The sequence below is a fragment of the Eretmochelys imbricata genome, chromosome 6 (genome assembly GCF_965152235.1).
Source record: "Eretmochelys imbricata isolate rEreImb1 chromosome 6, rEreImb1.hap1, whole genome shotgun sequence".
Lineage (NCBI taxonomy): Eukaryota > Metazoa > Chordata > Testudines > Cheloniidae > Eretmochelys > Eretmochelys imbricata.
In genome coordinates, this window is record NC_135577.1 from 93,698,744 (window position 1) to 93,725,684 (window position 26,941).

General features: G+C 44.3%; 1 protein-coding gene across 13 annotated transcripts in view; it reads left to right on the forward strand.

The window, feature by feature from the left end:
• Positions 1-26,941, forward strand: part of NRXN3 (neurexin 3) — a 1,334,999-nt gene that overhangs the window by 560,578 nt on the left and 747,480 nt on the right. For all 13 annotated transcript variants that reach the window (XM_077820368.1, XM_077820370.1, XM_077820366.1 and 10 more), the window contains one exon: positions 24,472-24,591. In XM_077820368.1, coding sequence (XP_077676494.1) covers positions 24,472-24,591 — 120 coding nt within the window. The remainder of the gene's footprint in view (positions 1-24,471; positions 24,592-26,941) is intronic.

Genomic DNA, 26,941 nt, shown 5'->3' on the forward strand with positions numbered 1-26,941 from the left:
ATTCTAAGGGTCCTGTTGAATTGCTCGGATCCTAAATCTCCTTCTTAACTCTGCCTTGAACCTACTGAGTTGGGTGCAAATACAAGAGTCCAAGAAGATTTAAGAAACTGATGACACTGCATAGTGAAAAGAAAACACTGAGCAAGTGTCCTCACTCATGACCGTGCAGCAATCCCCTGGCTTGCCTGCGACAGACACACTGCTAGTGATGTTCAACTGCTCAGTGAGACCATCTAAAACCAAATGTATATCTAGGTTTGTCAACCTTCCAGGATTGTCCAAGAATTAAAGATTAATCTTCAGTTAAATATTCTTGTGCTGAAACCTCCAGGAATATGTCCAAGCAAAATTGTCATTTTTACATACACCAGGGAGGGATACTTTGAGGCTGAATCATTTTGAGAGTCGTTTCTCAGTTTGTGTCCCAGCCTGCACCCAGAAGAGCAAGGATAGAGCTTTAGCTTGTGTTACCATCAAATTCACCTGACTTCTTGAGGTCCCTTCCAGCTCCACATTTCTGTGGTTCTATAAGGTTGTCTTCAGTATCTGCAGGGATTGCAGTACCTTGCAGTACAATAATCCGCACTGTAGCCAAATTGAGCAGAGTAAAGCTGTGGTCCCTGCAAGGCTGCCAGTACCTCCTGGAGAATTTTGAAATAACATCCTTTCTAGATCCAAACTTCCCTAATTCAGGCCTGCATTGGCAACCTACCAGGAACCCAAGAACCATGTGTAATTTGCATAAAATGATACAAATTGCTGCTACTCTACTTTTGAATAGTGAGATACGGGCCACAAGGACTTCAGGTTCCAGCATGCAGTGTTCTCTTTTGAACCTGACCAACTAGCTCCATTCAAGAGGGAGGTATAGACCAGTATTGTGCATCTTGTGTTTATTTCTGCTCAGTGATTCCAGAGTAAACTGACTCAGTTTACATGCCAGATTGTTGTGGGTTTTTTTTCTAACTGGCAGCACTGTAGTCTTTATCTGGGATGCGAAAACCCTTCTTTGCTCTTAATGCCCTGTGTATAATCCCCAGTAATTAAGACTCTGTCGTTGGAATTTAGTTGCTTGTTTGTTTGGTGATGCACAGGGCAGAGTAGAACTCAGGTGGCTCTTTCAGAAGTGTGTGGTCTCTGGGAAGTTAAAATTAGGTATCAGTGAAGTTGGCAGATAAGTCTCAGAGTTAGGTTAGCACCATTGCTTACCTAGGCTCCTTTCTGGCCATAATCACATATAATGATTGAATCCAGGAAGCTCCTGGATCATTCTGAGGAGGGTCAGAAACTAACAGTTTGGAATACTTAAACATGTCAGAAATTTTTGAAAACACAGCTAGTTAAAAGTTCTTTTAAACTGGGTTCTCTTTGATAGCGCATGATTTCCTAGTGCCTTCCTAAGAGTATGTCTGCATTGCAGATTTGTGAAATGCACCTTGTGTGGACATACCTGTGCTAGCTGTATTCAAGCTAGCTTGCTAAAACGAGAAGTGAGGATGCCACAGCATGGGCCTCAGTGCAGGCTGCCTAAGACCACCTGACACTCCCTTCCTCCAGGAACATACTTGTGTAACCTGCATGGAAGCTTGTGCACAGCTTCCTCACTTCTGTTTTTAGTGAGTTAGCTAGAATATGGCTAGCTCTGTTGCATCTGCATGAGCTGCCATTTGCACACCCAGCTACAAGGTAGATGTACCCTCACCCTCTGCAGTTTGTATTAACGTGGTGACTAGTAGAACAATGTGCAAGGACATTACAGCAAATTCATAAGTTGTTTCTGAAACAGTTGCCATTTTGCTAGTGTTATGTATCCCAGGCCATATATGGATATTACAGTTGTCAGCTGGGGTAGAACCTAAAACATGGAGCACCAGAAGCATAAACTGCTATCACTCAAACTACAGGATTAACTTTTCTAGCCCTTGATAATCAGCATCCTCTTTCCCTCTACTGGTTAGTCCAGCAGGGATTACACAATCTTTTGCATTAATTGTATATTACCTTCCTATTGCATGCCACCTGAATGGTTATTAATCTGTTAATCCCAGGAGGATTTAGAGATTCACCCAAATGGAACCTGGATGTCCTTTCCACTGAATGATCCAAGAACCTATTTCTGGGAGGGTGTGTATATGCATGTGGCAGAAGAGGGCTGTCATCTACCTATTCTCTGTGGCTCTTTGACTATAGAGCTCTTCTGGGCCAGTGGCTTCTATAGTTACATTATATGGGTTGTGCAGTGACAGGATATTGCCACACATCTGCCAAACCAGAGTCTTCATTTTATGTTGGGTTTGGCAGACTTAGATGGATTTGAAATATGCCCGAACATTCATGTCCCTAGTACGTAACATTTTGGTTTTCACCCAGGCCTCTTATAATTCCGTCTCTGTTTTACTTGATTTATGGCAGGTTTCAGAGTAGCAGCCGTGTTAGTTTGTATTCGCAAAAAGAAAAGGAGTACTTGTGGCACCTTAGAGACTAACCAATTTATTTGAGCATAAACTTTCGTGAGCTACAGCTCACTTCATCGGATGCAGCCGACCACACACTTCTGAAAGAGCCACCTGAGTTCTACTCTGCCCTGTGCATCACCAAACAAACAAGCAACTAAATTCCAACGACAGAGTCTTAATTACTGGGGATTATACATAGGGCATTAAGAGCAAAGAAGGGTTTTCGCATCCCAGATAAAGACCTACAGTGCTGCCAGTTAGAAAAAAAACCCACAAGTGTTTTTCAACTTGCAGGACAAGATCATAGGTTTGAGGCTTACTCCACTGGAAAGATGAATTATTGTTACTTATATTGCACACCCTGGGCACATGGATTATTTCTCGGGGTCTTTCTTCAAGTGTCCTAGTGGATGGATGTATATCCAGTGATCACTACCCAGTGTGACACTGTCTCCAGGGCATAACAGGGTGTTGAGGAAAACGTCACCACGTTTTATCCACAGAACATTTCCAGGAATTTACTCTGATTTTTGGCTGTGCGCTGTGAGGGTCCCAATTAGCATCTGAGTTGTTTTCTGGGAAGTTTTTGCATTTAAATCTATCATATGAGTGCAGCATCAACACAGATATGTGGAAACCATATTTTAAACAATAACTTCTATCTCCAAGGAGTCGTGATGGAGAAGATGGATGGACCCTTAATGAGGTCTGGAAAGCAGAGGGCTAAAACCCAGGAACCAAATGCTCCTGTAGTCACACTGTGATTGTATAAAACAGTCTTCTGAGGCTGATGGATGAGAAACCAGAGTCTGAAGGGGAGTGTTACTCAGTAGCTTGATTGGCAACCCCAGCTTGACTGTGGTTCCCCAGAAGTTGGGGATACATAAACTGTACACAGGGAAGGAATAGAGAGCTATTATTGGCAGTCTTATTTTGATAGTTTGAATTGCTGGCAAGTTGGTTTGTTTTTGTTTTGACTTTGAAACTCCAGACTTTGCCTCTGGACTCTAGCTAGAGCAGGGGTTGGCAGCCTTCGGCATGCAGCCCATCAAGGTCATCCACTGGTGGGCCGCGAGACATGATGTTTAAGTTGACCGTCCGCAGGCACGGCCCCCGCAGCTCCCAGTGGCCGCGGTTTGCCGTTCCTGGCCAATGGGAGCTGTGGGGGGCTGTGCCTGTGGACGGTCAATGTAAACAACATGCCTCGCGGCCCGCCAGCAGATTACCCTGATGGGCCGCGTGCCAAAGATTCCCGACTCCTGAGCTAGAGGGGTCTTATCTCCAGTTAATATGAGGCCTGGTTGAAGCAAGCTTTATTTAGCAATTTAGCATAAAACCTCTGATGTAAATATTTATCTGACCTGAGTAGCTCAGTGTTAGGCCTGCTATAGGGGTCAAAAGCTTCATCCTTGTTATTCCCACCCTTTGCAGTTTTGAAATGTTAACGGAAGGCATGAGCTATAGGCCCTGCGGTCTGTCTGGCCTAGGCTGGTGTGGTGGCTGAGTAAAATTATTATATCAGCTGTATGGGAATATAGTCTTTCCTTGAGTGCTACTGAGCATACCTACAAGGATGCTGGTTCTTGATAAACTAACTTTGTAACATGTGCAAATCATGTCATTCTAATAAAGTTATCAGCGCTGCCAGGGACGGGGCTGAAAATTTGTCTGACATAGAGTATAGCAGCAACAAAGGGGTTAAACCTATGATGCTGTGTATATCTGTGTCTAATCCTGTATTTTTACTCTCTAAGTAGTTAGGACTAGATACAGAAGTTATGATCATCTTTGGTCTTGGAAGCTGTACAGAAGAACCTCATCTTTGCTGTTACATGTCTAGAGAGTGACTGACAAGGCAAAATTAATGGAGAAATAGTCTTTTGCCCTCTCTATGGAGGCATATAAAGAGGTGGAGCTATTTGAGGTTTCTTTTTGGAAATAATCCCAATGTGGCCTGTGATTCTCGTGTTCTATCTCTTTCAGGGTTGGATTGGATCAATACTGGATAAGAGGCACCCAAAGAAATTCTGGGTAGTTGCAGGAAATGTAGCTGGTGATTCAGTAGGAGGTAATCTTCCTTCTGAGTTACTATTGATCCTTGTGCCTCAATGTGCTACTCTGTGGTGCTGGAGGTGCCTTGGGTGGGATGAGATATGAAACCATCCCTGGTTGTCAGTTGGTGCAGTTATCACAGATGTGGATGTTGGGGTGCACTTTGACAACTCTGTTAGCAAAGAGGTCCTGTGGTCAAGAGTGGCTTATATGGCAAGTTCTTCTGTTTTTCTGAGAGGGCGACTGATCGCACCATAATGATCTTATACCTTTTTTTGTATGCAGGCTAGCCTGTAATGTATGCCTAATGTGGTTTCTCCTTAGGATAAATGTGGCAGAATCTGGGTGTTCATTGCTCCTTTAGGAGGGGAGTCAATTATATTCTTCATACACAGACATCGATCTACACTATCTGCCCATATACCAGGGATGCAAGTCAGGGTCTTAGTATTAATAATTAAAGCCCCTCGTACTCAAGGCCCAAAGTACTAAAGCAATCACCTCTCACTGTAGGTATAATATCTGCCCAGCAGTTAGTTGAGGTTCTTGGTCTATAAATTCACTCAGGATCAGGACAGGTCTTACTTAGTGAGGTTCCATAGTTGAGGCATTCATTCATCTGGCGATGTGGGAAGAGAGGGGTTGTACAAGGCCAAAAAGCCTTTTGCTTGGTAGATCAATGGATTAGATAACTACAACCTCATGTGACTAGTTGCAAGAATACAAGCCTTAACCCAAGTGCTGTGGCTAAATTCCAACTAGTGCTACTACTTTGTGCTTCTTTGAATTCCCTGTGCAGTTTTCTGTATAGGATTACCTGAATTTCTTGTATCAAATGTTGTGTAGCACTGCGGTGTGCTTTTAAACGGCTGCAAAATTTCTCTCTCAGGTGACCGCTGTCCTGTAGTGGGCACAGTGAATCCTGTGTGTGTGTGCGTGCGCACGCAGAGTCAAGTTCACTTTATGTCAGAATCAGTTATACGCAATATACTTTTCCTTCAACCAGAGTTCTTCGGTAAGCGGTTAGTTGTGTCTTGAGGTGAAAAGGAAACTCCCAAAAGAGTCTTTTTCACATTCAGTCCAGTTATGCAAATTGGCTCAGCTTCCGCATCTCACTGTCTTTTCAGAGCTGCACATGCGAAACAGTGTGACTAGATTGAACACATCATTTAAAATAAATTTCATGGTAAAACTGGAAACTCCTTAGCTGTTCGGAGCCAGAGAGCAGTGGTTTTAAAGGTGAACTTGAAATAATTTAATTCCAGTTTGATCATAATGCTACTTGGCTCTTCTATAGTGCTCTACGTTTTCACAGTGTTGCACTTACATTAGTTAGGCGATGTTAAAACAGATTTATGTAAAATAGCTTGCTTCATAGATAAAACCAACTGGATTAATGGAAAGTTTATGTGGATTAAACTATTGGTGAATTTTTAAGCTGTTTTGACCCCCTATGAATGAAAGGTTCATATATAAGCTTATGCTTATTATAAAACTGGAGCTGGAATACGCTGTATGAAATCTGTCACTGCTACTGCCCTCTGTACAGAGATCGGTATTAATCTATGCATCTGTTTGTCTGATCTTCAGAGATGCTGAGCTCCACAGCTCCCATTGACTTAAATGAGCATTGATGGTGCTTAGCACCTTTTGAAAATCAGGCAAGTGTACATCCTGTTAGTTTACCGTTACTGAAACTAAATTGCCACCACTTCGTGGCCATTGTAAATGATGCTTTGCAATATAGAAGGATCAGAGCCAAGAAATCTTTGCTTAACAAACAAACAAAAGGAGTGAAACTTGTCTCAACGGTGCTGACTCCTGGTCTTCATTATTAAGGTGTCACTGGAAAATTCTACTAAATAGTTCTTGTGTGTAGTGTGAAACTTGTGAAGTGCTGGGGGAATTGACAGTACTCTCTGCTCATCCAACAGTGTTTTATACATTGTTGTTGTGGTGGTATGAAACACTAGAGGGTGGCAGAGTTTAAGGCATGGTTTAGAGAAGCTTGAAATCCTGCAGATGAATAGCTAACAATGAATTGTTTTGCTTAATTCACTGTAATCTACATTTATACCCACTTCTTTAGTAATTCCACAGACAACAGCTTTCATCCCATAGTGCATCAGAGAATGCTTCTCTTTTTGCCATCTCCTGTCATGCATTTGAATGGAAGGCAATGCCTTCCTTCCTTTTTTACTATAGTATTCTCCATAAAGGCCCCAAATCCTGCAGCAACACTTGTCAACTAGAATGTGCAGGATTTAGGCTTGGCTGCTAATTATAAATCTTAGTAATTACATGATCAGACAAAGCCAGACACACATACTTTATTTTTGTTTTAAGGGACACTTCTGGCTCTAAACTGGTCAGAAATGTTGGCTTGTTTTCAAGCTTGAGTTTGTTGGTTTGTTGTTACACAATGCCAAGAGATCCATCTATGAAATCTTAAAACCAAAAATTGTCCAGCGGGGTAGTGGTGGGGGAATCAGATGTTCCCCTTCAGTATTTGTAACCCTGACATTGCAGTCTGTGCTCGTTAGTGCGTGAGAACTTGCAAGTGAAATTGAAGAGAATGGACACTTTGCATTGTTCAGTGTGTGAGAGAGGCAAAGAAATTATAGCACACAAAGTGAAAAAGAAATTGCACATAATACTGTTCTGTTTAAAGTCCCTTTAATCATCTAACCCATTTGTTAGTAATATGGGTAAAGAAAGTTGGACTTTTGACGTACTGGAGACCCTTAACCCCAACCTCCAAGTGGAACTAGCAGTCATCAGAAGTGGAGCCCTGTTTTTAAACAAAATTGGATTTATTTTATTTAACCCTGACAGTGCCCTTGTATCATGTCCTTAAGGATTCACTCCAGCAAAATCATGTGTTGTACTGGTTGGAGCACTGGACTGACAGCCAGGGATCTCCTGAGTTCTAATCCTAGCTCTGTGTGACCTCTGTTTAATTCCAGTCTGTTAATATTCAAGATAATTGCTTTTGCATTGACCAGGTCTATATGGCTTCCTTGGCTGATTTCAAATCCCTGATTGAACAAAATAATCCCAAACTGACAGACTTTTTAAAAGAAACATTGGGATTGGCTGTGTCTTATTGGAAAGCACTGGATCAGTTTTCTCTGATGCTGTTTGCAACAATGGCCTTATCCCATGTCCTTCGGAGGAAGTTGCAGACTTAAATGGTACACCTAATAGAGTGAACAGGATCTCTTCCCACAGCCCTTACTGGTTGGAGCAGAGCAGGTGAAGTCAATAGACTCCAGCTTCATGTGGGACCCACTCTTGTGACTTACTGGGGACTCTTCAGTCCTCCTGGAGTCTGTGGAACTAGTCACATGGGGCCAGAGCCAATGAGGGCAGGCTAGGAGAGGGATAATATTCCCCCCACCCCCTTCCCAGCCATCTTGCTGTCATGGACCACAGCAGCAATCCAGAAGTATGGCCAGACATCTACTTTCCTCAATTTCCTGCCATATGTACTAGCCAATGACGCAGTCCATAACTGTTGGTTTTAGCACCTACAATGCTTCTTTTTTTTTAATTGTTAAAAGTAAATATGGGTCTCCATTTCAAGGAGCATCTGTAGGGCCCTATCCAATTCACAACCATGAAAAACGCATCACGGACCCTGAAATCTGGTCTCCCGCTGCAAAATCTGGTCTTTTGTGTGCTTTTACCCTATACTTTACGGATGTCATAGGGGAGACTAATGTTTCTCAAATTGGGGGTTCTGACTCAAAAGGGAGTTGCAGGAGGGTCACAAGATTATTTAGGGGGGCTGCCCTTTACTTCTGCACTGCCTTCAGAGCAGGGTCGCCGGAGAGTGGCAGCTGCTTAGCAAGGGTCCAGCTCTGAAGGCAGCAGAGCGGAAGTAAGGGTGGCAGTACCATACCATGCCATCCTTCTGTGCTGCTGCTGGCAGTGGCTCTGCCTTCAGAGCTGGGATCCCGGCCAGCAGCCGCCGCTCTCCAGCTGCCCAGCTCTGAAGGCAGCACCCCCGCCAGCAGCAGCGCTGAAGGAAAGGTGGCAGTACCATAACCCCCCGCTACAATAACCTTGCAACTCTTCCCCGCCCCCCCCCCCAACTCCTTTTTGGGACAGGACCCTTACAATTACAACACTGTGAAATTTCATTACTTAAATAGCTGAAATCATGAAATTTATGACTTTTAAAATCCTATGACAGTGAAATTGGCCAAAATGGACTGTGAATTTGATAGAGCTCTAAGCATCTGTGAACATTCCCCACTATGAACAACTTTTCAGCACTGTCGTAGTTCATGCTACAGCTGTGTAAACAGTTATACCTTTGTGCTATTTATTATCATGCCTTTTCCGCACAGGATCTTTATTAACATGAATGAATGAATCCTCCCAGTGCTCCTCGGGTGGAAGGGATATAGGGCGATCACTCTGCCCACCACTGGAGTGCAGAGGCTCTTCAGCTGTGCTTGGCAACACCACACCCGAATTTATGATAGGAAGTGAAGATTATTGCTACAGCTTCAGCTGAGGCCAGAGTGTAAGGAAGCCAAACGGAGTTCAGCTACGACACTGTATGGGCGTTTTCATTCCTACTCCTGTGTCAGTGTGTGGCCTTTTACCTACCCTGTCGGTGCCACTGCCTAGCCACAAACACTTGCCAACTGTTTCTCTTTCGCCACATATGCTTTGCAACTGGAGATTAAATGCACAGCAAACTGTACCGCAGGTATACAGGAGGAGCAGGGACGTAGAAGGAGCCTTCCACATGCCTTTCTCATTTCTCCTCTGCCCCTGGCTCACTCTCTCAGCTCCCCTATACTTCCTGTGCCTCCCAAATATATATTTGCCCAGTTATTGAGCCAGTTGCCTCATTAGCCCAGCAATTGCCACTCAAGTATCTAATAACTAATGGAAACTGATCAATTGACTTCAGTTAAGCATGCGATCTTCCCCGTTCTGCAGCAACCTCCGTGACCAGGGTGCTACAGATAGTGCTCTGGCACAGCCTACAAAAAGTGCCATCAGCTCTTTAGCACAAGTGATCCGATGTAAAACAGATCTCTGGCAGTAACATTTTCAGTGCCACCAAGCACCCAGCCAGGGCACTGATTCAGCGGGGACATAGAGGAAAGAGCACCATCTATCAAATTGCAAACTCCAATACCCTGTAGCACCCAGGTGTTAGCTGGAGGTTTCCTATCAGAGTGCTGACCAGGTCCAGCTTTGCTTTGGTTGTTGGATGAGATGGCATCACAGCAGGCCTCCCTTCAACTGTCTTGGCCCTGATATAAGATGATAAAACCTCCAAATCAAGGCACGGTGGCCCAGGGAGAAGATAGAGGAGAAAAAAGAAATGCCTAATCCATCTGCCTCAATAACAAAAAGCACTCACCTAGCAGATGGCTAAAGAGGAAACAAATAGGCTAGTTCATCAAAAAAAAAAAAAAAACCAAGGGGAGAGTAACCATTTCTCGGAGTAAAATTGTAGATATTTAAACCCACCCTGGAAAACAGACTATAGTAACCTCTAGGCCTCCAGAAAGTAAGAAATTTAGATATTTGAGACCAGCCCACGCCACCAATGATATTCTACCCTTTTCACAATTTAGCCAGAGGCCAATATGTACTATAGCTTGAGAATCAAACAACCTTCCCTCTTAGTTCACTTGCCCAGGGACACTTAATATGGAACCCTAATACAAGTCTGTTTGTCTCCCTTAGCAGCTTTACAATGCTGGCTGGCCTTACTCCCTTAAACCTTATGCATGAGGATTGATAATTCTCATAACTGTTGTTATTGTGGCTAATGACTTTCCCTCCCATGAAATAAATCCCAGGAGATCTTGCATAATTGCCTCCCTTCTCTTATGGACCCTTCCTCATCTGCCTGCTAGCTAGCAACCGTGCCCTTTCTCCTTGACATCTAAAAGTGCTTATTATTTTAACTGATTATCTTTCCCTCTCTCCGGCATCAGTGACTTTTTTTTTAAATCCCCTTTAATCAAGCAATCTCAGAAGGTAGCTGGAGGGGGAAAAGCGGTGGAAGGCATATTAATCCATTTTTGTCCATCCCCCTCCCACAGGTCCATTTTGGTACTGTTCCCTTTAGTTCAGTCTAATTCTGACTGTCTGAGGGGATGCCAACACTGACCCTTGAAAATCAGCTCCTCATGAAAGATAGAGGACACGAAAGGTCTGGGAGGAGTTTACTTGGATTTTAGAGTAGCGGGTACCTCTGACTCAACCACAGCGTTGGAATTGATTATTCTGCGTAGGTCAGGCACGTAGTGCTTCCTGTCAGAGTCTGTGCCTGATATGTTGCTTAGTGCATTCTGGGAGTGTGGTAAAGACAGAGTCCAGCACAGATGAAGCTAATCCCTGCATCTTTTGTGTTTAAAGGGGATGTGAAGGTGGGATGCCTCATTGGGTATGGTAGAGAAGGGGGAAGGAAGCGAGTTAGGGAATGCTGCCTGGCATCAAGAGCTAGGAGACCTGGAGGCAGAGATGTGGATTCAATCAAACCCACATGCACTTAGTCTGCCAACCTCTCTCCCTTCCTCGCCCCCTAGGTCATTATCTCCCTTCAGTGCTTCTTAGCTAAAATGAAAGCTGTGATTTTAAAATCTGAATTTCAAAGGCACCCTCAGAATGAACCTCAAGTGCTTTCTTCTTTCATATGTCTAAATCCTCATCTGTCCTTCAGAATGCACTGAGAGAGAGCTGCAAGATCAGCAGCGCACACTCCCACAGCAATGGCTCCTTTAGGGATACACAGAGGGGCTGGGATGCAGATTTAGGGAATCTTGCAAGTAATCCCGAGAAGTAACTGTAATTCCCATCACCAAGGTTTCAGGTCCTGGCAGCGGCATTTGGGCTGGGTGAGTTTTCCATTGTAGAGAGGTAGTTGGAATCAGGAATCCAGCCCCAAGGAGGATTTCTGCAATAGACAAAAGCAGTTGCTTGACATCTGGGGTGGGTTTCTGGATTCCAGGTTGTTTTGGGAGTGCTTACTGTGGGGGTGAGGGAGAGCTGCTGGCAGGAGCTTAAAGTAGGGAAAGGATTATTCCAAACTAGAATCCTAACTTACTTCTCTTCCCAGCTACAAGAAATCTACCCTGATCCCAGAACCAGCACTCCAAACACATCCTGCTTCCAACCTTCCCCGCCCCAGTCAGCCTCCCCAATATCAATGTTTCCACATGGTTGCTGGCCAATTTCTGAAAGGTCATGGGAGGCAGTGACCATGAGTTGGTTGAGTTCAGGATCCTGACACAGGGAAGAAAGGTAAGCAGCAGGATACTGACCCTGGACTTCAGGAAAGCAGACCTCAACTCCCTCAGGGAACGGATGGGTAGGATCCCCTGTGGGACTAACATGAAGGGGAAAGGAGTCCAGGAGAGCTGGCTGTATTTCAAGGAATCCCTGTTGAGGTTACAGGGACAAACCATCCCGATGTGTCGAAAGAATAATAAATATGGCAGGCGATCAGCTTGGCTTAACGGTGAAATCCTAGCGGATCTTAAACATAAAAAAGAAGCTTACAAGAAGTGGAAGGTTGGCCAGGGAAGAGTATAAAAATATTGCTCGGGCATGTAGGAATGAAATCAGGAGGACCAAATTGCACCTGGAGCTGCAGCTAGCGAGAGATGTCAAGAGTAACAAGAAGGGTTTCTTCAGGTATGTTGGCAACAAGAAGAAAGCCAAGGAAAGTGTGGGCCCCTTAATGAATGAGGGAGGCAACCTAGTGACAGAGGATGTGGAAACAGCTAATGTACTCAATGCTTTTTTTGCCTCTGTCTTCACGAACAACGTCAGCTCCCAGACTGCTGCGCTGGGCATCACAACATGGGGAATAGATGGCCAGCCCTCTGTGGAGAAAGAGGTGGTTAGGGACTATTTAGAAAAGCTGGACGTGCACAAGTCCCTGGGGCCGGACGAGTTGCATCCGAGAGTGCTAAAGGAATTGGCGGCTGTGATTGCAGAGCCATTGGCCATTATCTTTGAAAACTCGTGGCGAACGGGGGAAGTCCCGGATGACTGGAAAAAGGCTCATGTAGTGCCAATCTTTAAAAAGGGAAGGAGGAGGATCCTGGGAACTACAGGCCAGTCAGCCTCACCTCAGTCCCCGGAAAAATCATTGAGCAGGTCTTCAAAGAATCAATCCTGAAGCACTTACATGAGAGGAAAGTGATCAGGAACAGTCAGCATGGATTCACCAAGGGAAGGTCATGCCTGACTAATCTAATCGCCTTCTATGATGAGATTACTGGTTCTGTGGATGAAGGGAAAGCAGTGGATGTATTGTTTCTTGACTTTAGCAAAGCTTTTGACACGGTCTCCCACAGTATTCTTGTCAGCAAGTTAAAGAAGTATGGGCTGGATGAATGCACTATAAGGTGGGTAGAAAGTTGGCTAGATTGTCGGGCTCAACGGGTAGTGATCAATGGCTCCATGTCTAGTTGGCAGCCGGTGTCAAGTGGAGTGCCTAAGGGGTCGGTCCTGGGGCCGGTTTTGTTCAATATCTTCATAAATTATCTGGAGGATGGTGTGGATTGCACTCTCAGCAAATTTGCGGATGATACTAAACTGGGAGGAGTGGTAGATACGCTGGAGGGCAGGGATAGGATACAGAGGGACCTAGACAAATTGGAGGATTGGGCCAAAAGAAATCTGATGAGGTTCAATAAGGATAAGTGCAGGGTCCTGCACTTAGGATGGAAGAACCCAATGCACAGCTACAGACTAGGGACCGAATGGCTAGGCAGCAGTTCTGCAGAAAAGAACCTAGGGGTGACAGTGGACGGGAAGCTGGATATGAGTCAGCAGTGTGCCCTTGTTGCCAAGAAGGCCAATGGCATTTTGGGATGTATAAGTAGGGGCATAGCCAGCAGATCGAGGGACGTGATCGTCCCCCTCTATTCGACATTGGTGAGGCCTCATCTGGAGTACTGTGTCCAGTTTTGGACCCCACACTACAAGAAGGATGTGGATAAATTGGAGAGAGTCCAGCGAAGGGCAACAAAAATGATTAGGGGACTGGAACACATGACTTATGAGGAGAGGCTGAGGGAACTGGGATTGTTTAGTCTGCAGAAGAGAAGAATGAGGGGGGATTTGATAGCTGCTTTCAACTACCTGAGAGGTGGTTCCAGAGAGGATGGTTCTAGACTATTCTCAGTGGTAGAAGAGGACAGGACAAGGAGTAATGGTCTCAAGTTGCAGTGGGGGAGGTTTAGATTGGATATTAGGAAAAAAATTTTCACTAGGTGGGTGGTGAAACACTGGAATGCGTTACCTAGGGAGGTGGTAGAATCTCCTTCCTTAGAAGTTTTTAAGGTCAGGCTTGACAAAGCCCTGGCTGGGATGATTTAATTGGGGATTAGTCCTGCTTTGAGCAGGGGGTTGGACTAGATGACCTCCTGAGGTCCCTTCCAACCCTGATATTCTATGATTCTATGAACCTTGGTGAAATAAGGTAGCATGGCCTAGGGGAAAGCCAAGTTTTAATCCTGGACCTACTATTCACTCTCTGTGTGGCTTTGGGCAAATCACTTTAGTGTTGTCTCAGTTTCTTTTATTTGAAGATAATACTGTATCCATCTCCTTTCCAACGGTATAGTGAGGGTGAATTAACTGTACGGTGCTCTGAACAGATAAAATGCTACATAAATGCTAAGTAAGTGTAGGAGTTTAGGGGTAGCAGCCCAAAAGGTGTTAGTTTATCATAGCTAAAGGAAGAACTTCATACCCACAAATACCGACCATGCCAGGAGAAGGGCACTTTGGGAGGAAAAGACAGTTTTCCTTGCCTGCAAGTAGTAAGAAAATGTGAAGAACCCCAATTGTATAGGTCCCAATACAATGAAAGTTCCACATACAGGGATCAGGGCCTAAGGGCCTATCTGCTGTAGGGATCACTTCAGTTGCTGCCAAAACGCAGCCACCTCTGGGTGGAAGTGGCAGTTGTTTAAACACCCATAGCAACACTTCAGGAGAGTAACTAGCGAAGAATCCTGTATTTAATTGAAATTACAGGAGGATTTTAGGGAGGGAGAATATATTTGCCAAAAATGGAATTTAGCCAAATGTTGTAGCGAACATCTCCTATTTGAGTACAGAGGAAAAGAGCCCTAGGATCTTAATAGGCACACGTGGCCACGGTCTCTCTTTTTTGCATCTTCTGTGAAACACAAACCTCCCTTTGTATATTTGTAAATGTAATTTAATGTACATGCTCCTGTAAAGGTAAAACCTCTGCTTGTGTTGCAGCAGCTGTTTTTTATCCGTAAATAATATAATTTGTGTGAAGGCTCCTCCCATCCAAGACACCGGGGTGCTTATGTTGCTTAATTAAAAACTGCAACAAAAACACCCCTCTTAGCAATTAGCTAGATATGGAGGAAAGATTAACACATGTGGGTCCTGCAGTGGGGGGTAGGGGTGGGCGTGGACCATAGATTCATAGATAGATTCATAGATATTTAGGTCAGAAGGGACCATTATGATCATCTAGTCTGACCTCCTGCACAACGCAGGCCACAGAATCTCACCCACCACTCCTGCAAAAGACCTCTCACCTATGTCTGAGCTATTGAAGTCCTCAAATCATGGTTTAAAGACTTCAAGGAGCAGAGAATCCTACAGCAAGTGACCCATGCCCCATGCTACAGAGGAAGGCGAAAAACCTCCAGGGCCTCTTCCAATCTGCCCTGGAGGAAAATTCCTTCCTGACCCCAAATACGGCGATCAGCTAAACCCTGAGCATATGGGCAAGATTCACCAGCCAGATACTACAGAAAATTCTTTCCTGGGTAACTCAGATCCCACCCCATCTAATAACCAAAGCCCAGTAAGTGAGCCCAGTGTTTTGCAAACCCCAGAGAAGACCTGAACCCGGCACTGAAAGCTTAGGATTTCACTCTGATATAGTTTCTGGGGCATAAAAGGTGTGGGTGTGAGGTTGGAGCTAGTCCTTTGAATGGTCCCTCATGGGTATTTACAAGAGCTGTGTGTAACCACTGAGACTCCTTTCCCTATGTGCACAAACCCCCCAAAGTTTTGGGATACTTCAGAAATAACAGAAGCATAACCCATCTATATTTGCACATGTTGCACCACTGGAAACTCTGTATACTGCTGGGAATTTGTTTGTCCAGTCTGATACAAACAGTGATGGCAGCTTAGTTCTTTGCTCTAATCTTAACATCAGTTTCTTGCTGTACATGTAGGGAGCAATGGGTGGCTGTGGGTACTAGGGATGAGAACAACACTGTGTCACCCTTGCTAGGCGTCACCTTCCAATAGTTGGAACAAGGGGCTGGTCTCCAGATGTGAGCTCTGTCCCAGACTCAATCACTGTGTGACCTTGGATAAGTCACTTTAGCTTTCTGTGCCTCCTTTTCCCTCCCTGAAAAATGGGAATAGAGCTATCACTCTGCTAAAAGTTGCAAAATTCTCCAGGGAAACAAACTGTGTGTGAAGTATTACTATTCCATACATCAGAATTTGAACAGTATTGTAGGCTGCCTTATTGCTGTCATTTAGATCCTCATTCACACCCCACCGAATTCATTGCCTTCTTTCTGACCTCCACACCCTGAAGGCTCTTTATATTTATTCCTGTATCTAATTATAGGTGACCATGTTTTGTCACCCTAATACCTGTGTGGTCATTCTCCAAATTCAAATAATAAATAATTATTTTCCCCCTTAATAAATTGTTTGAAGCTGTGTTACACCATGAATTAGAGTCCATCAAATAGTTAATATGGGTCTCTCCCAACATGGATTGGAATAATTTGGGGGAAAAGAAAAAAAACCTTTTGTTGAAATTTGCGAGGTGCTTGGCTTGGGGAATCAGGAATGGGATTCAGTTCTTTCTTTTTAAGGAAAGTTGTTTAAATCTGGCCCAGGTCATCAGTGACAGTGTCATTCTTATCTGTGGGCTGCTTGCTGGCCTGCGTGGAAATGTACTAAGGTTGACTTCAACTACTAAATGGGTAAGGGGTCACATTGGGTAAGCTGTCCTTATTGGCCCACTTGTTGACAGCTTCCGTAGAGAGATCCACACTTAAACAGGAATGGAGACTGCACTCTTTTCTCACTAACAGTGCAGCTCTTCTGGGTCAGGTTTAAGCACATTGCTGGAACACTGTGTGGGACGTTTGCACTTCTGCTGCCCATGCTGTACCTGTCCTATAAATAAAAAGTGCACTTTGATCTCCAGCGCTGTTAGTCCAGCGCTTACACTCACTTAATGTTAAGTTAAAGTTAACGAAGTGTAAAGTTTAGCTGAAATTGAAAGTCACCAATAAATCTCTGCTTCCACTTTCCTGTTCTGTTCTGTTCAGGTCACACAATATGTTGTTGCTCTGATGGTTGCTTGTTTAAATACCACCTTACTGCACCATCATCCTTGAAAGATTTCATTATGATCTCACTTGTTTGCTAAGTATAATGGTAACTCGCTACTCTTGCATTTAATCCAAATTGGACAGTGAAACTAAAGGGCAGAAATATAATTCACAGTTTTACCACATATGCAATCAGTTAAATGTTTCAGTTTTAATTATCCAGTTAGTGTTTAATCATACACAATGTTATCAGCTCAGAAGGGGACACAAAACACAGGCTGTGCCCCAAAAGACTGAGTCTGGAGGTTTGATTTTTGCCATCCTCACTCCAATTTAGTAATATGTTACTCCACAAGTATCCCTATGGAGAACATTGGTTAGGGTGGTTGAAAACGAGTAATGATGGCAGAATCTGGCTCTGAAGGTCTTTGTACAGGAAGCCAGGACTGCTTGTTTAAACTGTAACCTTTAACTTTATCGTGCTGTTTTAAAGCAGACAGAGTGTGGGTGGAAATAGTCTAACATTGAGTAAAAGCCATTTGGTGAACAAGGTTTTGGGGGAGGCTGAGTGTATGTTTCTGGGAAGGCGAAAGAGCTGATCTTGCGGCTTTTGATTTTTTTCCCCCTTGAGTTAATCTGTTTGTATATGATTGCTACTGGGAGGTTCTCATTTGCACTTGTAAGCCTTACTGATTGTTAGGTGTTGGTATTGGTATTTTTTTTTACCGTGGTATAAATCTAAATAAATAAACTTTACTCCTGGTTTGGCTGCTGCAAATTATGCAGAATTCCATCAACTTCCAGATGGAACTGTAACTTTCGCGCCCTCCTGGCCAAGATGGAGTCTGCTCTGCAGGCAGCTCTGGCCAAGAGAAGGCGTGTGCAGGAATGGAGCAGGAAAAATCCCTTCCACCCCAGGGGCACCTGTTCCAACCCCCCCAGAGTGAGAAAACACACACACACACACACTACAATGGATATAACAAAGGGAGATATTTATTTACAAAGGGATGAGAGGAGAAAAACAACAAGGGGAAATATAAGGGGAGCAGTAAAACAGAGTTGCATCCAAACCAAGGCCCCACAGGCCCAGTGGTAGTACAGTCTGAAAGGGCACACACCGAGCAATGTGTCTGCACACAGAGTTCAAGAGGCCTGAGCAAAGTTCCAGTCCAGTGCTGAGTCTTGGGTGCTCCTGGTCATCTTCAACGCCAGTGAACTTTCCCCAGCAAACCCCTCTGATGCCCTTCTCTGCTGCTCTCTGCAAAGCCACACAGAGTGACCATCTCCCCACTTAACTAACTAGCAGCCTCCCTCCTTATTCCCAGTGCAGAGTCACAAGCCCCAGTACTCACAGCCCCATGCAGCTCTGGGCAGCAGTGATACTGGGTCTAGCTCCGGCTTGTCCTTCTCGGGCGATTCCCCCCGGCACAGTGCTCCTCCTGGCTCCTGTCCTGGTGTGTCCCTGATTGGCCGTGCTGTCCTTCGTAGGCTTCAGGCAGGTTCTCTGCTGCTTCACTTTGGGAGGGCCTGCTTGCTGCAGCCCTTCTCCCTCTCTCTCCAGCTCCAGAGCCCCACCTGGAGTTTCCCTCCTTTCTCTCACTGCTCCCCCTACCCCCTTAGGAAAAAGGTTTAAAGGGGCCATGCTCTCTAAACCCCAAGGGGTTACAGAACCATTCTGTACAGCTGTGAATGTAACCGTTTCCACAGGCCTGCTAAAAAGGCTTCTGTTTTAAGCATGTATTGTTTGATCTGAATAGCTTAATCTGGAGTGGTATATGGAAATGGCCCGCATGAAAGAATGGAGGATCCATGCAGGTAAGAATGGCCATGGGGGGTGAAGTCATTGATCTATCAGCGGGGGAAGCATACCCATTCATTTTTTTCTTAGCAGCAGTGTTTTCATGGTGAAGGGGTTTCTATAACCTGCATATGAGCAAAACCAGAGAGTGTGTGTTGGTGTGGTTGATGTCTCTAAAACAGATCTGCAACATATTGGGCATCTGGGGTCATTTGCTGTTTCCTTGCAATTAGCAATGCTTCTGGAGGGGAGAGTGGACTCCAGTCAGGAAAAAGGCCTGACAAATATGTTTCGTCCCGCCACAGTGCTGCCTCGGTTAAACATTCTCTTTCTTGATACACTAGGAAACTCCATGTTGATGGTTTAAATTCAGCTGTACCTAATGCTAATTGAAGGGACTTGTGGTTGCAGCTAGCTGTGCATTTAAGCCTTGTTCCTATTCTAACATTCACACTGTCCTTCGGGGTGACTCACTAGATGTCAGGCAGCTGCAGGAGCAAAGTTGAGATTATTTCATGGCCTCCCTGTCCTCTACCAGATTCTTCCTACTCTACTTTCCTCACCCAAACCTTCCCCAATTCCTTCAGTGCATTAAGGAATGAATACAAATTTCCTGGCTGAGGAGCTGTACATAGAGTATCTTCTTAAAAGCACCTCTGATAAGTCTGGGCTAGAGGAAAGGTGGGACATTTGGTGTTAGGCATAAGAGTGGCACAGATCAGTGTGTAACATCTTGACTTAATCTTTCCCACTAACAGTTCCCAGATACGTATTTCCCTCTCTCCCTGGGTTGCCTCACATTCACCATCTTCTAGCCACATCAGTGAGGCAGTTTGCTTAGCAGTTGCACTAGTCCAGTCTTATCATAAGTATAATGAGAGCTATCTAAGGTGCACTTGTCCCCTCTAACTGCAGGAAGGACCTGCATGGCTCGTCCTACAATCACACATTCACTTTTTGCTAGTAGTTTCAAAGTATTTTGTTACCAATGGAAAAAAAACAAACAATTTTCTCGTGTTCCAGATGCATCAGTAGGGAGGAAAAATTCTCAAATCCGTGGGACGTTGACTGAACTCCAGGAAGACATTGCCCTGTGTCTAATGGGCATGGAAATGCCCAGCTTTTGTAGCCTGTCTCTGCTCACTAGGCAACGCTGAGACACATAGTGTGGCAGCAAAGCAGTGTCGGAATTCTATGCAATCTCTCTTTAAGGCTTCTTGTGAGTCTTCTCTAAAATCCCACTATCAATACACAGCAATAGTTTATTTTTATTTCTGCAGTGACCAGGAGCCCTCCCCAGGGTCTATCCCTGTGCCTTCTTGCTTTGTCTCCCTAGCTCCAACAGTCACACATGGTGACCTTTCTCCACCCCTGAGTGACCTAAACAGTAATTCAATAGAAAGACAAAGTCTGGTCTCATGGAGGCCCGTTTTGATTCTATAACTGGATCAGGTCATGATAACCTGTGTTGAAGGGATGGGAGATTTTTGAGCTCCTGCGCTTATTTTTATAGACCGCTCTGTGACGCACACAGCAGTGAGTGATAGGTACGGAGGAAGAGGGATGCCCGTTCACTGCCAGCCTTCAGTTTCCATTTTGCACTGCCATTGTTCCACTGAAATTAATGAATCATTGGAGCATATCGGGTACATTCAGGTAGGGGGGAATTCTGTGTAGCAGGGCCATTCTAAATGAGGAGTAGTCAGTTCCCTTCAAATCATTGTTTATGCTCCTGGAAGGATGCATCCCTCTGACTAGACCCTTATTTCAGTTGAGTAGGTTCTCTTCAGCTAAGACTTAAGGGCAGTACGTCCTTGAGCCATTTAGGGTGGTTGTGTTTTTTTCTATTAAAACGTAAGGTAGCTCTGTATGGACCCTCATGCCTGCCTGCTAGAGGCCTTACTGTTAATTGACCATGATGGGTCTTTTACATGGAAATGATGTTGGGGACATCCTGAGAGAGTCTTCTCAAGACTAAAGAGTTGCATTATATACATTATGGACACTGACTCTGGGCAGATTGAAGAAACCTACTTGAGCCTGAGTTGAAAGCGGCAGCCTCGCCAAGCAGTCATTGGCTGCACACTTCAGTAAGTTGCTGAATTTGTGTGTTAGCAGATGATGAGCCATCTGAGGAGAGGTTTTGCTCCGGAATGGGGACTGATTACCTTGAACATTAAGGAAATACTCACGTAGTTGCTTCATTCAAGTTTTAACACGTGAGATGGAGGGGCCTCTTCTCCCCTGATGACACATGGTACATAGTGCCCATCATCTTTAGAAGTAGTTAGGAAGATGCGTCAAAAGACCAAGAGGCCCCAAAGGTGGAACAATGTGTTCTCCTTAAAGACAGCCGTGAAATTCCAGCATCTTCATGTTTATCTTCTCACTCAAGCAAAACTTCTCTTATTGTTCCTCTTGCGCAATGCTAATCATTCTGCCTCTTATTTGTCCTTGCTCATAAAAAATAAGTAATGTGCAAAAATTGCCGAAGGACCAGCTGCCATCTCATCAAAAACATTATAAATAGAAAACGTTTCCAGCAGTTCAGCTTCATAGCTTCTGTCTTCTTTCTCTTCCTCCTTTTTTATTGCCAGAGATCTTAGTATATGGGGTAAGGTGCATCTTTGAGTTTCTTCGCTGTCCATCTGCTCAGAAGAGGCCAAAACTTCCAATCTATGATATCACAGTTGGTTGCAGTGGTGCTGTAACTGAGAGCAGACGATGATGTCTGGTGGGGACCGAACCGTAGGTGGCTGCCTAAAGATAAACAACTCACTTCTTCCATGCACATGGATAAAATTTTCAGAAGTGCTTTTCTCGTTTCTAAAAATGGTTATACTCTCTGAAATCGCTAATAACCGCACGCATCTGCACTCTCAGTATACAGGTCCTGCTTCTGCAATTGATGGCGTGTGATGGGTCACTACCTCATACACAGCCACATTGCAGTAAGTAGGGCTCCATGCAGATTCAGCAGTTCATTTACGCACTACCAGTTGCAGAAATGCAGCCTATGTTTGTTCATTTGCAAGTCAGCCTGCACACGCCTTCAACAGGGATGTGAACATTACAGCTGGTTGAATACAGAAAACCAGTGTTTGTGAGCATTGATTTGCATTTCAAACACTTGTTTGGTTTGACTATGCTTGTGTCCTCTTATTCTTGACACTTCCTATGGAATGGGTTTGTGTTTGTAGGGAGGCTCGGGGAGTAGCATCCCTTCGTAGGAGTACCCAGAGTTACATACGAACCAGGGAGTCCATGCGTGGAGAGGGGTATTAATTATTCTCCTCTTATAAAGGTTCCATCTAACGAGGTAGCACTAAGAAGACTAGTCAAAGAGGGCAGTGCCCAAGCAGTCCGTAGGTGGAAAATTGTTAGCCCAAACTATTTGGTGAATGCTTGTAAATAACATACCCATTGGCAGAAATCAGGACCAGTTCATGAACAGAAGAAAGTCCTGAACTTCTCAGATAATTTATTTGCATTGTTTAATCAGCTCTATGGAAACTCCTGCCAGATTCTTTCTGTTTGTAGCATCTTTTCTTTAAAAAAAGATGACAGTTGATGTGTGAAGCGGAATAGGACCCAGCTGGCTTTCCCATAGTTCTGTCAGCTCTGTAGGACTAATCGTGGGAACTCATCTGTTTCAGTAAAGTCCGCAGCTATGGCTCTGAGCCATGATGAGTAAGAAGATGCTATATTTTTACATGATCACGTTTCTGACCATCACCACACTGGACTATTTCAGTTGAATAAATCCCATCGAGCCCCAATATTTGTATAGAAAAAATCTCTTAGCATCTGAAAGTACACTAATAAGTAATAAACATGTTTTACAAAGACCCAGAACAATGAACATGCAGTGTAAGCCAAGACTGGAGCAGTAAAGATGAATATTGGATAATTTCAGACTTGTCAACATGCCCTTCAAGGATTTCTGCCTTCTGTTTCCTCCATGACCTGTGAACTGCCCCATAGTCAGTGGACACCATTGAAGCACCATTCACAACCCCAGATAAGTGCCCGAACAGCAGTAACTTCTGTGCAATACTTGGCAGAGGAGATGCTGTGTTCCTGCAGTCACTGCAGAGTGGCATGTGTTGTGTTTCTAATGGAGCCCCCTGTATTGGCACAAGCAGAAACTTCGCTGGCTGGTCAAATACATAATACAGGCTGTGGGCCAAATTCTGTTCTCGTACCAATTTAAAATCTCATGCAGCTCCATTGAGCTTCCATAAACTTGTGCCATTTTAATGGAGAGCAGAATTTGGGTGTCATGTGTAACCTACCTGCCCTGTGGACTTGGAGTTCATTTTCATGCCATTGGTTTGACTTTGTCACGCAGGAATGGCATAGCCACAAGCTAGGAATTGTGGCAACACAGGGTGGTTCCCCTGGCAAGGAGGAATTCTCACTAGAGTTATACTATGCAACTCACCTTCTTTGGAACCAAGGGAAGAGAAGGATGACCCGCATTGCTACTCCAATGACTGTGGCAGCTCTGCTTTTCCTTTCATCTGTGTCTAAACTGGCTAGCAGTAGGCATTTGACTACAATCAGACTTTTCTGCCAGCCATGACACAGTGCATTATTTGTTCTGATTTGCTTTTCACTGCTTCATTTTTACTGTTTTTGAATACAATGGACGAATCTTATTATAGTTGACTATAACGTGGACAAGTGATCTGGATTTTTCACAAAGTCTTGACCTGCAGCAACTCCTGCTATGTCAGTTACGATCCTTACCACAGCTGTACCAATGCACATCAATTCTGACCCCCCGCATACCTTGCTCATTCATTCCTGGGCTCCCCCTACCACAGCTCTGTCAATGCTTCTTAGTCCTGACTTACATCACCCTCTGCTGTACTAGTTGTGGGCTTCCCACACACACCTGTGCCAAGGCAACTCAGTGCTAAGCTGCAACCCGCATGGACACTTTGAATTTAGCACAATCCACTATTTGATCTTCACTCACTGACTGATATGCACACAGTGTCACAGTTCTGGAATTGGAAGCAATTAGCATTTCAAAGGTTTGGCTGCCCAGCATAATGAGCGGGGAATAAAGCTGGACATCGTGGGGGAAATGACTGGTTTCCCTTCAGGAGCATTGTTTGCAAGGAGAATTGTTCTTGTTTTCTTTTTATGGGAGAACATCCCCAAATGGAAAAGCCCTGATCTAGGGGGATGGAGAGGGCTGAGAATGCTGTTTGCTTTACGGTTCTCTGGCAATCAGTCAAGTTGGTGGGTGCTTGGTCATGGTTGGAGACCTGTAGGGCGAAACCAGCCTGGTGTGTATTACACTAAGATTAAGGAGGCCCAGTGCCCAGGAGAAACAATTTTGTGGAATCTCTAGCCTCTAGTAGCATGTTGCTATTCTTCTAACTCTAGAGACTTAATAAAGCAGAATTCCAGCTCAGTACTGGTCTCACTCCAGAGTTATTCCCACCATCAGCATGTTCCCCTAGCATTGCGATATGCCATATGAAGTTATGTTGGCAATGATGAGTTCTGGGGGAGACAGGAAAGGTGTTTAGCCCTCCACCTACCTTTCTATGCATGTGCCTTCTGGGATGTGAGGGAGAAGGCACTTTTTAGAGTGTAAGGGGTAATGATCTTGATCCATTTTGGGTGAGAAAGGGACAGAAGTTTGGATTTGGCTCTGAGCACTGGTTCCTTTGCCATCTTCTGATGAGCTGCGGTCAATATCACACCAGGGTGATTTTGGTGACTCTCCTAATCAGGCAAGCACTGCCGTGTAGTAGGGTCCGTCTTTAACTCTTGTACTTATCACCATCCCCAGGCAAAGGACCTGAAACTCTGTATGCTGGGCAGAAACTTAATGACAATGAGTGGCACACAGTCCGGGTGGTACGGCGAGGAAAGAGCCTCAAACTGACAGTTGATGATGACGTAGCTGAGGGTGAGTGCAATGTATTGGTATCTCTACTGTCTTTCTTTGTTCTTAGCTTCTTTTCAGAATACACATGCACCCTTCTTCTTTGTCTCTCTTTCTCCTCCACCTTTCTGTGTAGGCCTCTGAGCTGGGGATCACTGTGTTGCAAATCCAGTTATGAGGGCCTCTTTCTTCCCAACCAATTCTGGCAACAGTGGCCTGGAGTGGACCCTGGGAATGGAGACGCATCAAGCAGAATGCACAAGGGCTTGAACTCACTCAGAAAGCAAGAAGGAAGCCATTGAGATGTTAGAGAGGGAAGGAAGTGTGTTAATTTGGGCTTGGTTATGTGCCTACATGTAGTATGTGAGGGAGGAATAAGAAGAGATCCATATAGCCAACCCCAAATGTTCAAAAAACATTAGACAACCCCCCCCCCCCCGACACACACACACTATAAGCTTAAAATCATGCAATTTTTAAAAAAATATATTGGGTTCTTTGGTCTTGTGGTCTTGAGCCTTTAGAGTTCCTTTTTGCTATCTGCTCCTTTACAACAATGGGCGCTAGAAACATATTTTAATTTTTCTAAATGAAAGCTGAGATTTCCACATAACCGCATGACTCTGGGAGTTGGCGCTTTAAGAGAAATACTTGCTATCTTGAGAGGCTTGTGATGAAAATATGAGAGTCTAGGAGAAGCAGCTAATTAAGGTTGAGTTTGCCCCCTTGCAACTCCTCCTGTTCAGCTGTGCTCTAGATAGAAGACTCTCTTCCAAATTCCATGGGTCCTCCTCATAGAAAGCTCCTGGGGAATTTCTTAAGTATTTATATATATATAGATACATAGATATATAGATATAATAAGAGGGGGCTTCTGGCATCTGAACAGGACCTAGTTGTAAGCAACCTGACAGATAAAAACTTCAGCAAAAAAACTAAAGATGGATAATAGGGTTTGAAATGACCCAGGCATCCTGCTGGCTTAACAGGTGGACAAGGGGGTGGTTTCAAAGTACTTGATCATATGTGCTCTCTAAATCATTCGTGCTAAATGTACACTCTGTGGTGTGGTGAGAAATGGAGAGAGAGATGCCCAGTGTAATACCAAACACACCTTTGCTAGTTCGAGCAAGGAGCAGATGGGGCTTCCTCACGTCACTGGGCAAGTTCTTCTGCTTAAGAGGCAACTTTTCAGCCTTAGAGTGAATTTTTGACTTTGCCTCTGTGCTGGAGAGCACAATAACACAGTTCACTTGCATTAGAGGAATTCTGGAAGTGATTTTCAGTAACAGCCACTAGATGGCACTTTCATCATACAGCTAAGAAAGGTGCACAAAGAAAACTGCCACTTGAAAGTGCATTTTTCATAAAACCAATCAGTTTTATGAAATATATATAAATATATGTATATACATCCAAATAGTTATGTTAAAAACATGTTACGGTTGTAAAGTTAAACACTTGAAAGTTAGGAAATGCCAGAACTATGGTTGTCTGTGCAACCTTAAGTTGCTCCCCCCCCACCCTTTTGCCTATGCATTATGTAAGTCTTGAACTACATGATCAGATGCTATTGTTTTCTACAGGACACCTGTCTAAGTAGTGAACAGGATGGATCTGCTGTGAGGATGAAACAGGGTTGTATAGAAAAGGAGGCTATTTTATGTAGGCCTCCTGCATTGTTTATTGCAGAAGTTGGGAGATGTGTAGTGAATGTAGAGTGTAGTAATAGGAAAAGATGGGTCTCATGAATAAGGCTGTTGAATGGTGCCCTGGTGATGTGGATCCTATATCTGCCTCTGGCACAGAGTTTCTCTAGGGTGCTAGTCAAATCATTTAAGCCCAACTTTTAACAGGTTGTCACTGATTGTGTTCCTCACTTTCTGGGTGCCCAACATGAGAGCCTGGGATCTGAGCACTCAGAATGGCAACTGAAGTCCATTGGAGATGTGCTTGTCTATATACAGTGCTATACAATGCTAAATATCTGGAAAAATCAAGTCCTAGGCATCCTAAACTGAGTATACAAAATTAGTGGTTACTTCTGATCTTACTCTCTCTATCTCAGCTGCCCATCTGTAATGTTGAGGTACTACCACCCGCTCACCTCGCAGAGGTCTGTGAAGCTCTTGAATATTTCAGAAAAGCCCATGCGGAAATGTAGTAATTTTGTCTTCAGAGCAGAATTTCAATAGTGTGCTGCAAGTAAGCATAAGGGCCACACTGAGGAGAAAACAAAATATTGAATAGCTGTTAATTGAGCACTATCCAGTCTGTGCACTGAATGGGGTAGGGGTCCTGGGGAAAAATAGTATATGCATTATAATACTGCCTTTATTTGCATAAGGGGGCTGAATTAAGGTGCACAGGCAAC